This window comes from Telmatherina bonti, assembly GCF_933228915.1.
Source record: "Telmatherina bonti genome assembly, chromosome: 16".
NCBI classification, from domain to species: Eukaryota; Metazoa; Chordata; class Actinopteri; order Atheriniformes; family Telmatherinidae; genus Telmatherina; species Telmatherina bonti.
Window position 1 is genome coordinate 37,718,857 of NC_136614.1, and position 16,247 is coordinate 37,735,103.

General features: G+C 51.1%; 1 protein-coding gene across 2 annotated transcripts in view; it reads left to right on the forward strand.

The window, feature by feature from the left end:
* The window catches only part of bach2b (BTB and CNC homology 1, basic leucine zipper transcription factor 2b), a 144,944-nt gene that overhangs the window by 103,304 nt on the left and 25,393 nt on the right, over nucleotides 1–16,247 (forward strand). For both annotated transcript variants that reach the window (XM_079255941.1, XM_079255942.1), the window contains one exon: nucleotides 1,521–1,775. In XM_079255941.1, the coding sequence (XP_079112067.1) occupies nucleotides 1,521–1,775 (255 nt within the window). The remainder of the gene's footprint in view (nucleotides 1–1,520; nucleotides 1,776–16,247) is intronic.

A 16,247-nucleotide genomic window follows, 5' to 3' on the forward strand; every position in this document is an offset into this window, starting at 1 on the left:
GCTTGCATTCATGATCTGGTTCTTTAGGGCTCTACAGCTGCTGATGATAGGGGAGGTTAAGAACATAGATGGACAGTAAATCCAGATCTTCTTCTTCACCAGGACCGACCACTGCAGAGTCCACATCACCGCAGAGGGGACATTCATCTGAGGAGCTTTCACATTGCTGACCGCTGATCAGACACTGATTTACATAAACTGTGTCCCATCTTCTGTCTGCAGCAAGTTTCTTCTGGAGGAGAGGAAGAAAGATCTGAGCTGTGTGGGCCTTTATGGGGAATGAAGGTTTCACCTCCAGCGGTTTTAGCATCAATGTCAGCTCATGTTTCTGGACATAAAAACCCAGTTTAAACCTTAAGATGTCCCCACCTTGTCTTTCTGCACTGAAGTGGTTTCTCTCTTCACAACCTGGATGCTAGTCTCCAGGTTTTGGATAAATGTCCATCCTCATCTCTTCAGAGACCGTGAGTCTGTTTAATTCTAGGCAACCTGAATTATGAGTACCGGCACACACATTGGAAGGCTTTGCAACCAGGGTTTCTGCATTTTCTGGGGCTTTTTTTATACATGACATTCTGATTCAGAGAAAACTTTATTATTAAAAGGAAAACTTTGTCTTTTATCAAACCAGAATGAAATGAAGTAAAAATTCTCCTCTAACATTCAGTCTCTTGTGTCAGTTCCTGTCAGAATGAGGACATTTGTCTCTATAATCACATTTGACCCCCGCCCCCGAGCAAGAAACAAAATGACAAGAACTTTTCTGGGAAGATTTAATTTGTTTGAATCTAGGCCAAAAGGACAAAGTCACCTTATGTCAAATCGTTCAGCTTTGATTCGGCTCAACGGGACATACATTAAATGAAGAAAAATCTCGTCCTGGAGTGTCTGGTGCTCGCTCCGAATCCTCAGACAGATGCAGCAGAAACAGACAGAGCAGCGGCGTGGGGTTATGTCAGCATACTTGTAAACACAAGCCTTGGTGTCGCTGAGGCTGCAGCTTGTGTATGTGCCGTGCACGGCCTCAGCGTGTCTGTCTTCACAGGGTGAGGTGAGCAGAATGGAACGTCAGGCAGGAAAACATCTGCAGCTCAGACAATAAGCTTCTCCGATTCTTAACATGATCCAAGCTGGAACTCATTGTTGTAAAACCTGGGAATACAAGTCAGAGATGAGTTGCTCAAGTCTCCCAAAATCCCTGAACGAGCCGTTCTTACTCTGCTTTGCAGACCTATAGCCACGCAGTCAGCTCAGCTTTGCATGAAGGAAGCTAGCCAACTGACACACGTCAACCCTCAGAGTGAAAGCCAGCTGCCGGACATACGACGCCGCCGCAGACAAGCGTGCTGGAAATGTGGGCAACACCTGTAAATTCAAAGCAGTTCTGCTGGCTTTAGAACAGTAACAAGGAGCAGCAGTGAATGTTGAATCATGGCGCTGATGTCAGCTCGGAGGTATGCACTCACTGGGTTTTTTGCTGTAATCTGACCCCCTCCTTTCTGTTTTGCTTCTGTTTCCAGGGCGTGAGCGGAATGTCCGTGGATGAGAAGCCTGAAGCTCCCATGTACGTGTATGAGTCGACGGTTCATTGTACCAATATCCTCCTCTGCCTCAATGATCAGCGGAAGCAGGATATCCTGTGTGATGTGACGGTCCTGGTGGAGGGCAAGGAGTTCCGAGGGCACCGCGCTGTGCTGGCTGCCTGCAGCGAGTATTTCCTCCAGGCACTGGTGGGCCAAGCAGAAAATGGCTTGGTTGTTAGCCTTCCTGAAGAGGTGGGTAAATCAAACACATCTGCATCTTCCTACATCTGGAAAGTAAAACACTGAAACTCATCGTCACTGGCAGATAACACGAGGCCCCGGAGAACCAAACTACACCTTGTTAGGCTCATCTCAAATGGTAAAGTCTCCACCGGGATGTAACTAAGCTAGCAGGTTGGAGTTTCCTGTTGGATCATTCCTGCAGGTGGTTATGTCAGTTAGTTATTTAACCCAGCTGATAAAACAAGCAGCTTCTCATTTCAGAAGGGTCAGATGACGTGTGGGGACATGCAGAAACTCTAAAACTGGCTTCAGAGCCCTATTGCATAAAAACTGGGGCGATGGTGGGGAAGCACCATCTTCTAGGTCTGATTAAATCAGCAACAACAGTAGTAGTCACGGCGATGGGGGTCCTGGTGGTCATAGTGGTCCTGGGAGTCATGGTGGTCCTGGTGGTCATAGTGGTCCTGGGAGTAATGGTGGTCCTGGGAGTCATGGTGGTCCTGGTGGTCATAGTGGTCCTGGGAGTCATGGTGGTCCTGGGAGTCATAGTGGTCCTGGGAGTAATGGTGGTCCTGGGAGTCATGGTGGTCCTGGGAGTCATGGTGGTCAAGGTGGTCATGGTGGTCATGGTGGTCCTGGGAGTCTTGGTGGTCATGGTGGTCCTGGGAGTCATGGTGGTCCTGGGAGTCATGGTGATCATGGTGGTCCTGGGAGTCTTGGTGGTCATAGTGGTCATAGTGGTCCTGGGAGTCTTGGTGGTCATGGTGGTCCTGGGAGTCATGGTGGTTATGGTGGTCCTGGGAGTCATGGTGGTTATGGTGGTCCTGGGAGTCTTGGTGGTCATGGTGGTCCTGGGAGTCTTGGTGGTCATAGTGGTCCTGGGAGTCTTGGTGTCATGGTGGTCCTGGGAGTCATGGTGGTTATGGTGGTCCTGGGAGTCTTGGTGGTCATGGTGGTCCTGGGAGTCTTGGTGGTCATAGTGGTCCTGGGAGTCTTGGTGTCATGGTGGTCCTGGGAGTCATGGTGGTTATGGTGGTCCTGGGAGTCATGGTGGTTATGGTGGTCCTGGGAGTCTTGGTGGTCCTGGCGGTCCTGGGAGTCATGGTGGTTATGGTGGTCCTGGGAGTCTTGGTGGTCATAGTGGTCCTGGGAGTCTTGGTGTCATGGTGGTCCTGGGAGTCATGGTGGTTATGGTGGTCCTGGGAGTCATGGTGGTTATGGTGGTCCTGGGAGTCATGGTGGTTATGGTGGTCCTGGGAGTCTTGGTGGTCCTGGCGGTCCTGGGAGTCATGGTGGTTATGGTGGTCCTGGGAGTCTTGGTGGTCATGGTGGTCATAGTGGTCCTGGGAGTCATGGTGGTTATGGTCCTGGTAATTTCTAATTTGTTCCTTGTTTTGGTTTCCTGCTCTTTTTTTTTTCAAGAGTCCACCCCATTCTTTAACTGGTTTAAAACTGTGAACAATTTTTATTTTCTTCATTTCAGTTGCACTTTATCAGTAAATCAGTGCTTATTCACACCAGGATAGTCCATAGACCCCATCTGATTGGACAAGGAAGTCTGTCTTCCTTTGGTCTGGTTTACTTTCACACTTTACTGGAGTAAAGTGGATATTCTCATAACAACCACTGAACAAGAAAATCCAGCTCACTGATTGGCCAGGATTGAAAGCAGTTTTTTCCCAGCAAATAATAGATCTCTGTAGTCCGAGTTCTTGTTTTATTTGGTGTTTAGACCAGATCTGGTTTTCAGGGGCATCCAGACATCCACTATCTTGATCTACATCACTTCCTAGAAGCTCTGTTTGCTTTCACGCTGTAAGCAAAGCATGTTAGGATCCAAATCAAACAAGACCCTGGTTTTTAGGTAGACTAGCGTTCATGTATTTGATTCACATCAGTCTGAATGAGCATCCACGCTGCTCCAAACAAATCACGCCATCTGTGGAAGTGGACCAGGCTTTGTTAGACCAATACCAGAGAGAATGAAAGAAGTCCTCCTGTTCACCAAAGTAAACATCAAACGGTGGTCCTGCATCTCTGTGTTTATCAATCCAATTCCTCAACGTCTCAGAGTGGTGACTTCTGCTGGACAGGATGGACAGGTTTCATCTCTGTTACCATGAGGAAACATGTATGGACAAAACTCAATCATCACCCTGCCTCAACCAAAAGCCTTTATTCTATTCTATTGTCATTTCGCAGACGCTTTTATCCAAAACGGCGTCCATATACCCAGATAGGAACATCGGGGGGCAACTTGTGGTTCGGTGTCTTGCCAAAGGACACTTCAGCACGCAGTCAGGGGAAGCCTGGAATCAACAACTGCTCTTCCTCCTGGGCTACAGCCGCTAGTTAGCATCATGTACCCGTTTCTCTCCAAATACAGCTGCAGCCAGAGCACCAGCTTGAAGTTGTGCTACGCCACAAGTCCTGTCCAGCACGGGTCCTATCCAGTAAGGGTCCTATCCTGCAGGGTCCAGTCCAGCATGGGTCCTATCCAGTAAGGGTCCTATCCAGCAGGGTCCAGTCCAGCATGGGTCCTATCCAGTAAGGGTCCTATCCAGCAGGGTCCAGTCCAGCATGGGTCCTATCCAGTAAGGGTCCTATCCAGCAGGGTCCAGTCCAGCATGGGTCCTATCCAGCATGGGTCCTATGCAGTAAGGGTCCAGTCCAGCATGGGTCCTATCCAGCATGGGTCCTATCCAGTAAGGGTCCTATCCTGCAGGGTCCAGTCCAGCATGGGTCCTATCCAGTAAGGGTCCTATCCAGCAGGGTCCAGTCCAGCATGGGTCCTATCCAGTAAGGGTCCTATCCAGCAGGGTCCAGTCCAGCATGGGTCCTATCCAGTAAGGGTCCTATCCAGCAGGGTCCAGTCCAGCATGGGTCCTATCCAGCATGGGTCCTATGCAGTAAGGGTCCAGTCCAGCATGGGTCCTATCCAGCATGGGTCCTATGCAGTAAGGGTCCAGTCCAGCATGGGTCCTGTCAATTAAGGGTCCAGTCCAACACAGGTCTGGTCCAGCATGGGTCCTATGCAGTAAGGGTCCAGTCCAGCATGGGTCCTGTCAATTAAGGGTCCAGTCCAACACAGGTCTGGTCCAGCATGGGTCCTGTCCATTAAGGGTCCAGTCCAACACAGGTCTGGTCCAGCATGGGTCCTGTCCTGCCGGGGTCCTGTCCAATAAGGGTACAAATGTGGCCTGCTTGGAGATGAGACCATTTAACCTGTGAAAGATCCATCCTCACAGGTGTTGCTGATCCGACACCTGATGTTCAACACCAGGAGCACCAGAAGCTCCAACCAGGAGTCAGAGCCAGAACAAGCTGTTTGACAGAGAACATTTAATAGGACTTTGTCAGATATGCTGCTCATCCCACACATGCATTTCCCTTCTACATGAGGCTCCATCTAAGACTTTCCACACATAGAAGGTTTATTTGCAGGAAACAACAGCCTTGCCATTTACTTAAGCTACTTCTGTCCTCATTCTTCTTTCTGTTGTGCAAGAAGATGGGAATAAAGTGTTTTGCAGCGATCTGTTGTTTGCTGTGGGATCAGAACTCAGTGAAAGATGCGACAAATTGAATTGTTGAGCTTGTAGTACCACAATCGCCAATAAGCAACGCTGAGCTGCAGGCATTGCCAGTGTCACACTTTACGATGGGATTGGCACCATCTCCGCTCAGTGCTCCTCACCTTCAGTGTTACAGTGTTGAATCCTCATCAGACATGTGAACGACACTGTTTTTTATCACCTAAACGCATGTTTGAGTTTGAGTTTGAGTTCCAGCACGCTCTCCATTTGGTTTCCATGGCGACGAAAAACGCGTGGTTTTAGAGAGTTTTTTCTACGTGGAAATCCTTGTGACGTCCCGGGGGATAAGGTTCGGTGATTGGTTACCTTCTACTGGTTAACAAGGGCATGTACAAATACATCAGGCGGGTGGAAAACGTGGGATAAAGTTATTTCCAACGATGGCTGGTGAGTTTACCAAAGAGAGACATCCTGCTGCATTCGTTGCTGTGGGTTGCTGTTTTCCACTTCGTTTTCAGGCTCTGATTCAGGTTCCAACATGTAGGGCTGGATGCTATGTGTTGACATTGTAGTTTGTTTTCTTATTGAGTTCATATGAGCCTAATCCTTCTGTTTGTGAGACGTTACAATGACGGTGAAAGCAGGTGCGGTGCGCGCTCCCGATGTAGTGCAGTGGCGGGAGGCGGGGCTTAATGCGGAAGAGTCTCAATCCACTCGTTTTGCCCGCAGGCTGATCTGACAGCCTACGGAGAGGGTCGGTCTGAAGTAAATAAAGCCATTTGTGACAATAACTCCATCAATCCCAGCCCTTCTGGTCTCAGAAATAAAAATAAATTAGCCTGAAATGCACAGAATAGTTCCACTTTAACATCTTCTGTTTTGTAGTTTATGTATCAGAAAGTCCATTTCTCTTGAGAACCAGACCAGAACCATGCAGGGATGTCCCGCCCCGTTGGCATAAGCAGAGGCCATAGCAAACACTGGCTGCACTGCCATAGTTTACAATGAAAGCCTCCATTTGACATATTGATGTCACATAGACATGTTCCTAGCAACATGTGACGCTATGGAAACTGGGACACATCCCACATGTGGCTCCTCATCGGGGCCAGCATGCATTAATGAAGCAACGCCTGTCAAACAATTTTGTTGCCTTGCTCAATGGAAAGGACGGCAGCTTCAGATTGTCAGGGTATGTAAAAATGAGCATGTTTATTTCTGCAGCAGGGAGCGGCTCCTCGCAGCATCCCTTTCATTCCTGCATGCATGAATAATGCATGAGCTGCTGCCTTTCAGGTGCGAGATGTGACATCTTTCTTCAATGTGCCAAAGAGGCTTACTAAGTTTTAACTGAGCCTGGGTCCATCCCTGGTTTAATGTGACAGGTTCCACGTTTTTCATATGATGAGCTAATGTCCAACATGCCGGAAAGTTCAGGATGGTAGGAAACACTGTTAGAAACATGCTTAGGTTTTTTTGTCTCAGCTCCGCTCAGCTTGTTCCGTCGTGCTCGTCCATGTTGCCTTGACGAATCATTAACGACTAACTAGTCAAGTCGAGGGCGTTGACTTAAACATATGGATTTAAGACGACATCAGATTTATAACTTCTACTTTTCTTTTTATAAGTGTAGCAACAAGTATGCAAATGCAAAGTATATTCTATTCTATTCTATTCTATTCTATTCTACAGCCATTTAGGAGACGCTTTTATCCAAAGCAACTTACATATGAGAGTTAGAACACAAGCATGAAATCACACAGTAGAGGACCTCATAGGTGCTTCTGGACTACTGGTGGACTACTGGTGGACTACTGGTGGGCTACTGGTGGACTACTGGTGGACTACTGCTGGACTACTGCTGGACTACTGGTGGACTACTGCTGGACTACTGGTGGACTACTGCTGGACTACTGCTGGACTACTGGTGGACTACTGCTGGACTACTGCTGGACTACTGGTGGACTACTGCTGGACTACTGCTGGACTACTGGTGAACTACTGGTGGACTACTGGTGGACTACTGGTGGACTACTGGTGGACTACTGCTGGACTACTGCTGGACTACTGGTGGACTACTGGTGGACTACTGCTGGACTACTGGTGGACTACTGGTGGACTACTGCTGGACTACTGCTGGACTACTGGTGGACTACTGGTGGACTACTGCTGGACTACTGCTGGACTACTGGTGGACTACTGCTGGACTACTGCTGGACTACTGGTGGACTACTGCTGGACTACTGCTGGACTACTGGTGGACTACTGCTGGACTACTGCTGGACTACTGGTGAACTACTGGTGGACTACTGCTGGACTACTGCTGGACTACTGGTGAACTACTGGTGGACTACTGCTGGACTACTGCTGGACTACTGTTGGGCTACTGGTGGACTACTGGTGGACTACTGGTGGACTACTGGTGGACTACTGCTGGACTACTGGTGGACTACTGCTGGACTACTGGTGGACTACTGCTGGACTACTGGTGGGCTACTAGTGGACTACTGCTGGACTACTGCTGGACTACTGGTGGACTACTGGTGGACTACTGCTGGACTACTGCTGGACTACTGCTGGACTACTGGTGGGCTACTAGTGGACTACTGGTGGGCTACTAGTGGACTACTGCTGGACTACTGGTGGGCTACTGGTGGACTACTGGTGGACTACTGCTGGACTACAGCTGGACTACAGCTGGACTACTGCTGGACTACTGCTGGACTACTGGTGGACTACAGCTGGACTACTGCTGGACTACTGGTGGACTACAGCTGGACTACTGCTGGACTACTGCTGGACTACTGGTGGGCTACTAGTGGACTACTGCTGGACTACTGCTGGACTACTGGTGGGCTACTGGTGGGCTACTAGTGGACTACTGCTGGACTACTGCTGGACTACTGCTGGACTACTGGTGGACTACAGCTGGACTACTGCTGGACTACTGCTGGACTACTGGTGGGCTACTAGTGGACTACTGCTGGACTACTGCTGGACTACTGGTGGACTACTGGTGGACTACTGCTGGACTACTGGTGGGCTACTAGTGGACTACTGCTGGACTACTGCTGGACTACTGCTGGACTACTGGTGGACTACAGCTGGACTACTGCTGGACTACTGGTGGACTACTGGTGGACTACAGCTGGACTACTGCTGGACTACTGGTGGACTACTGGTGGGCTACTAGTGGACTACTGCTGGACTACTGCTGGACTACTGCTGGACTACTGGTGGACTACTGGTGGGCTACTGCTGGACTACTGGTGGACTACTGCTGGACTACTGGTGGACTACTGCTGGACTACTGGTGGACTACTAGTGGACTACTGCTGGACTACTGCTGGACTACTGCTGGTCTACTGGTGGACTACTGGTGGACTACTGCTGGACTACTGGTGGACTACTGCTGGACTACTGCTGGAATACTGGTGGACTACTGCTGGAATACTGGTGGACTACTGGTGGACTACTGGTGGGCTACTGCTGGACTACTGGTGGACTACTGGTGGAATACTGGTGGGCTACTGCTGGGCTACTGATGGACTACTGGTGGACTACTGGTGGGCTACTGCTGGACTACTGGTGGACTACTGGTGGACTACTGGTGGGCTACTGCTGGACTACTGGTGGACTACTGGTGGGCTACTGGTGGACTACTGGTGGACTACTGGTGGACTACTGGTGGGCTACTGCTGGACTACTGGTGGACTACTGGTGGACTACTGGTGGGCTACTGCTGGACTACTGGTGGACTACTGCTGGACTACTGGTGGGCTACTGCTGGACTACTGGTGGACTACTGCTGGTCTACTGGTGGACTACTGGTGGGCTACTGCTGGACTACTGGTGGACTACTGGTGGACTACTGGTGGGCTACTGGTGGACTACTGGTGGACTACTGCTGGACTACTGGTGGGCTACTGGTGGACTACTGCTGGAATATTGGTGGACTACTGGTGGACTACTGGTGGACTACTGGTGGGCTACTGCTGGACTACTGGTGGACTACTGGTGGACTACTGCTGGTCTACTGGTGGACTACTGGTGGACTACTGCTGGACTACTGGTGGACTACTGCTGGACTACTGCTGGAATACTGCTGGACTACTGGTGGACTACTGGTGGACTACTGGTGGACTACTGCTGGAATACTGCTGGACTACTGGTGGACTACTGGTGGGCTACTGCTGGACTACTGGTGGACTACTGGTGGACTACTGCTGGTCTACTGGTGGACTACTGGTGGACTACTGCTGGACTACTGGTGGACTACTGCTGGACTACTGGTGGGCTACTGCTGGACTACTGGTGGACTACTGGTGGGCTACTGCTGGACTACTGGTGGACTACTGGTGGACTACTGGTGGACTACTGGTGGGCTACTGCTGGACTACTGGTGGACTACTGCTGGACTACTGGTGGACTACTGGTGGGCTAGGGTGGACTACTGGTGGACTACTGGTGGGCTACTGGTGGACTACTGGTGGACTACTGGTGGACTACTGCTGGACTACTGCTGGACTACTGGTGGACTACTGGTGGACTACTGCTGGTCTACTGGTGGACTACTGGTGGACTACTGCTGGACTACTGGTGGACTACTGCTGGACTACTGGTGGGCTACTGCTGGACTACTGCTGGACTACTGGTGGACTACTGGTGGGCTAGGGTGGACTACTGGTGGACTACTGGTGGGCTACTGCTGGACTACTGGTGGACTACTGGTGGACTACTGGTGGACTACTGCTGGACTACTGCTGGGCTACTGGTGGACTACTGCTGGACTACTGGTGGACTACTGCTGGACTACTGCTGGACTACTGGTGGACTACTGCTGGACTACTGCTGGAATACTGGTGGACTACTGGTGGACTACTGGTGGGCTAGGGTGGACTACTGGTGGACTACTGGTGGGCTACTGCTGGACTACTGGTGGACTACTGGTGGACTACTGCTGGACTACTGCTGGGCTACTGCTGGACTACTGGTGGACTACTGGTGGACTACTGGTGGAATACTGGTGGGCTACTGCTGGGCTACTGGTGGACTACTGCTGGACTACTGGTGGACTACTGCTGGACTACTGCTGGACTACTGCTGGACTACTGCTGGAATACTGGTGGACTACTGGTGGACTACTGGTGGGCTACTGCTGGACTACTGGTGGACTACTGGTGGGCTACTGCTGGACTACTGGTGGACTACTGGTGGGCTACTGCTGGACTACTGGTGGACTACTGCTGGACTACTGCTGGACTACTGGTGGACTACTGCTGGACTACTGCTGGGCTACTGCTGGACTACTGCTGGAATACTGGTGGACTACTGGTGGACTACTGGTGGGCTACTGCTGGACTACTGGTGGACTACTGGTGGGCTACTGCTGGACTACTGCTGGGCTACTGGTGGACTACTGCTGGGCTACTGCTGGACTACTGGTGGACTACTGGTGGACTACTGCTGGGCTACTGCTGGACTACTGGTGGAATACTGCTGGGCTACTGGTGGACTACTGCTGGACTACTGCTGGACTACTGGTGGACTACTGCTGGTCTACTGGTGGACTACTGGTGGACTACTGCTGGACTACTGGTGGACTACTGCTGGACTACTGCTGGAATACTGGTGGACTACTGTTGGGCTACTGGTGGACTACTGGTGGGCTACTGGTGGACTACTGGTGGACTACTGTTGGGCTACTGGTGGACTACTGGTGGGCTACTGCTGGACTACTGGTGGGCTACTGGTGGACTACTGGTGGACTACTGCTGGACTACTGGTGGGCTACTGGTGGACTACTGGTGGACTACTGCTGGACTACTGCTGGACTACTGCTGGACTACTGGTGGACTACTGGTGGACTACTGGTGGACTACTGCTGGACTACTGGTGGACTACTGGTGGACTACTGCTGGACTACTGGTGGACTACTGGTGGGCTACTGGTGGACTACTGGTGGACTACTGGTGGACTACTGGTGGACTACTGTTGGGCTACTGGTGGACTACTGGTGGGCTACTGCTGGACTACTGGTGGACTACTGGTGGACTACTGGTGGACTACTGGTGGACTACTGCTGGACTACTGGTGGACTACTGCTGGACTACTGGTGGACTACTGGTGGACTACTGGTGGACTACTGCTGGACTACTGCTGGACTACTGGTGGACTACTGGTGGACTACTGCTGGACTACTGCTGGACTACTGGTGGACTACTGCTGGACTACTGGTGGACTACTGGTGGACTACTGCTGGACTACTGGTGGACTACTGGTGGACTACTGCTGGACTACTGCTGGACTACTGGTGGACTACTGCTGGACTACTGCTGGACTACTGCTGGACTACTGGTGGACTACTGGTGGACTACTGCTGGACTACTGCTGGACTACTGGTGGACTACTGCTGGACTACTGGTGGGCTACTGGTGGACTACTGGTGGACTACTGGTGGACTACTGCTGGACTACTGGTGGACTACTGGTGGACTACTGCTGGACTACTGCTGGACTACTGGTGGACTACTGCTGGACTACTGGTGGACTACTGCTGGACTACTGGTGGACTACTGGTGGACTACTGGTGGACTACTGCTGGACTACTGGTGGACTACTGGTGGACTACTGCTGGACTACTGCTGGACTACTGCTGGACTACTGCTGGACTACTGGTGGACTACTGGTGGACTACTGGTGGGCTACTGGTGGACTACTGGTGGACTACTGGTGGACTATGTGTTATGTTGACATGTAGTGCTACAAGCGGGTTTTATCCTGTTCTTTGCAGCTAATATTGTGGGATTCTTTACTTGTGTTTTAACATAGAGAATAAACTGATGCTGGTTCCGCCCATCAAGCTTTCTAGCACCATCCTTCTCTTCACGGCCAGCGACGGGAGTCGGAACTGGACCTGACCGTAATTCAACCCCCCCCCCCCCCCCCCCCCCCTCACACACACACACACACACACACACACACACACACACACACAAGCAAATATAGCCCAGCTGCAGCCTCGGAGTAGCTGGGCTGGCACGGGGACTGACATCATCCACATCTGATGTGATCGTGGTTTTCATGAGGCTGTTGTTGGTCATCAGGACCTGAACAGTCCATCTTCCTAGTCTGCAGACAACAGCAGCGAGACCACATCCCTAATGTGGCTCTGCAGAGTCCGGGTCTACCCAGCAGCAGTCTCAGATGGTCTACAGAGTCCTGGTCTACCCTGCAACGGTCTAAGAGGGTCTACAGAGTCCTGGTCTACCCTGCAGCGGTCTAAGAGGGTCTACAGAGTCCTGGTCTACCCTGCAGCGGTCTCAGATGGTCTGCAGAGTCCTGGTCTACCCTGCAGCGGTCTCAGAAGGTCTACAGAGTCCTGGTCTGCTGTCATCCTCCTGAGGGTTGTCCTGCAGACGGAAGACGCGCACAGATCTGGTTTCATGTGGACTGGGATGCTGGCTGCAGACCTTTGTGGCATTTTGAATGGTTGGTTCTAGAAAGTTTTACTGGGATTAAAACATTCGGGACCTGGTTCCAGCAGTCCGGCGCTGCAGCCTGCATCTCCTCCTCATGCCGCAGCTCTTCGCTGCATTTGTTCTGCAGATCTAAACCAGTTGGTTTAATGAAAGGTCCAGCTGAGGGACTGTGGACTCCTCGGGCAAATGCAACGATCTGGTGTAGGGGGGTCGGTAAGACCACCTCGGCCTGATGGGGTGGACCTACATCAAGTGTTTGGTCTCATAGAGCCCGTCAGACAGATGGAGGTAGCACGGAGCCAGCTCTCCCTGAAGGTCGGTTGTTAGAGAGGAGCTGCAGTGGGAGGAGTACTGGAAGTAGACCCAGCCCCCCCAGTTCCTGCAGGGGGTCTCGCGCCTCTCATCCTGCAAGCCGACTGAGATGATGCAAGGTCTTTGTGTGAGGTAGAGGAGGACTTTCAGCCTGCCAGGCGACAGCCGGTGGTTTGATCCCCATGTTTAACCTCAGAAATCCGGCGTGATTAAGCAGCAAACATCGGCAGCATGAGTGGAATTCCACTCTTTCCACGTTCTGCTGCCGGTGCTGCTGTAAACGTGGGGAACACTCACCCCGTGCGGCTCCTGGGGGGTGAATATGCAGAGTTTCTGTGTCCTAAACGGTGGAGACATGGGGTCATGTCCTCCATAGTGTCTGGCCTGTCCTGTAAGCCGCGTTGGCAGAGGATTAGACACTATCTGATTTAATCCACTGTCAGGGGAGGTTCGCTTCCCTCGGCACCAGGAACGTCTGAGCTTCTGTTGTCGCTTTCTTTACTCCACAGACCTGAAAATGAGACCTGCTCCAGACCGTCTCCATGGAAACAAAAAGCTTGACTCACCGTTGGTTTCTGACTTTTACACATTTGACACAGTTTAGTATGAATTATTCAGTATGATCCGGTTTTGTTTTCATTTCACATTTCTCTCTGCGACGTGACAACGCCGTTCAGGCTGAATGAAGATGGCGTGCAGTTACAGCCAACCAGTGATTAGTGGCGTGTCTGGGCTTACAGAGGTTAATGTGACTCAGCGAATCTCCTGTCTGCAGCGGAGATGTCTGTTTTCTCTTCAAGATGTTCCTCCGTCATGCCATTAGCATGCACTGCAGGCAGGAGTTTAGCCGAGCACATTTGCATGAATTAGCCTTCTCCTCTGTGAGGGGAAAAGGATGCAGAGAGCTGCTGGGAGTAACGGCAGGCTTCCTAACAATCTCCATGTGTCTGACTGGCTGCAGGAACAGAGTTGTTTCCTCCAGACATCAGGAATTCTCTCCCAAACTGGAGGGCTGATGATGGAGGGGCAGTTTTACTTCTGCAGCTTCCCTGTTTACCAGCAAACCAGTTTACCAGGAGACAACCAGTTCACCAGCAGACCATTTACCAGGAGACAACCAGTTTACCAGCAGACCAGTTTACCAGCAGACAACCAGTTCACCAGCAGACCATTTACCAGGAGACAACCAGTTTACCAGCAGACCAGTTTACCAGCAGACAACCAGTTCACCAGCAGACCAGTTTACCAGCAGACAACCAGTTCACCAGCAGACCATTTACCAGGAGACAACCAGTTTACCAGCAGACAACCAGTTCACCAGCAGACCATTTACCAGGAGACAACCAGTTTACCAGCAGACCGGTTTACCAGGAGACAACCAGTTTACCAGCAAACCAGTTCACCAGCAGACCATTTACCAGGAGACAACCAGTTTACCAGCAGACAACCAGTTCACCAGCAGACCATTTACCAGGAGACAACCAGTTTACCAGCAGACCGGTTTACCAGGAGACAACCAGTTTACCAGCAAACCAGTTCACCAGCAGACCATTTACCAGCAGACAACCAGTTCACCAGCAGACCATTTACCAGGAGACAACCAGTTTACCAGCAGACCAGTTTACCAGCAGACAACCAGTTCACCAGCAGACCATTTACCAGGAGACAACCAGTTTACCAGCAGACAACCAGTTCACCAGCAGACCATTTACCAGGAGACAACCAGTTTACCAGCAGACCAGTTTACCAGCAGACAACCAGTTCACCAGCAGACCATTTACCAGGAGACAACCAGTTCACCAGCAGACCATTTACCAGGAGACAACCAGTTTACCAGCAGACAACCAGTTCACCAGCAGACCATTTACCAGGAGACAACCAGTTTACCAGCAGACAACCAGTTCACCAGCAGACCATTTACCAGGAGACAACCAGTTTACCAGCAGACCGGTTTACCAGGAGACAACCAGTTTACCAGCAAACCAGTTCACCAGCAGACCATTTACCAGGAGACAACCAGTTTACCAGCAGACAACCAGTTCACCAGCAGACCATTTACCAGGAGACAACCAGTTTACCAGCAGACCGGTTTACCAGGAGACAACCAGTTTACCAGCAAACCAGTTCACCAGCAGACCATTTACCAGCAGACAACCAGTTCACCAGCAGACCATTTACCAGGAGACAACCAGTTTACCAGCAGACCAGTTTACCAGCAGACAACCAGTTCACCAGCAGACCATTTACCAGGAGACAACCAGTTTACCAGCAGACAACCAGTTCACCAGCAGACCATTTACCAGGAGACAACCAGTTTACCAGCAGACCAGTTTACCAGCAGACAACCAGTTCACCAGCAGACCATTTACCAGGAGACAACCAGTTCACCAGCAGACCATTTACCAGGAGACAACCAGTTTACCAGCAGACCAGTTTACCAGCAGACAACCAGTTCACCAGCAGACCATTTACCAGGAGACAACCAGTTCACCAGCAGACCAGTTTACCAGGAGACAACCAGTTCACCAGCAGACCATTTACCAGGAGACAACCAGTTCACCAGCAGACCAGTTTACCAGCAGACAACCAGTTCACCAGCAGACCATTTACCAGGAGACAACCAGTTCACCAGCAGACCAGTTTACCAGCAGACAACCAGTTCACCAGCAGACCATTTACCAGGAGACAACCAGTTCACCAGCAGACCATTTACCAGGAGACAACCAGTTCACCAGCAGACCAGTTTACCAGCAGACAACCAGTTCACCAGCAGACCATTTACCAGGAGACAACCAGTTTACCAGCAGACCAGTTTACCAGCAGACAACCAGTTTACCAGCAGACCATTTACCAGGAGACAACCAGTTCACCAGCAGACCAGTTTACCAGGAGACAACCAGTTTACCAGCAGACCAGTTTACCAGGAGACCACCAGTTCACCAGCAGACCATTTACCAGGAGACAACCAGTTTACCAGCAGACCAGTTTACCAGCAGACAACCAGTTTACCAGCAGACCATTTACCAGGAGACAACCAGTTTACCAGCAGACCATTTACCAGGAGACCACCAGTTCACCAGCAGACCATTTACCAGGAGACAACCAGTTTACCAGCAGACCAGTTTACCAGGAGACAACCAGTTCACCAGCAGA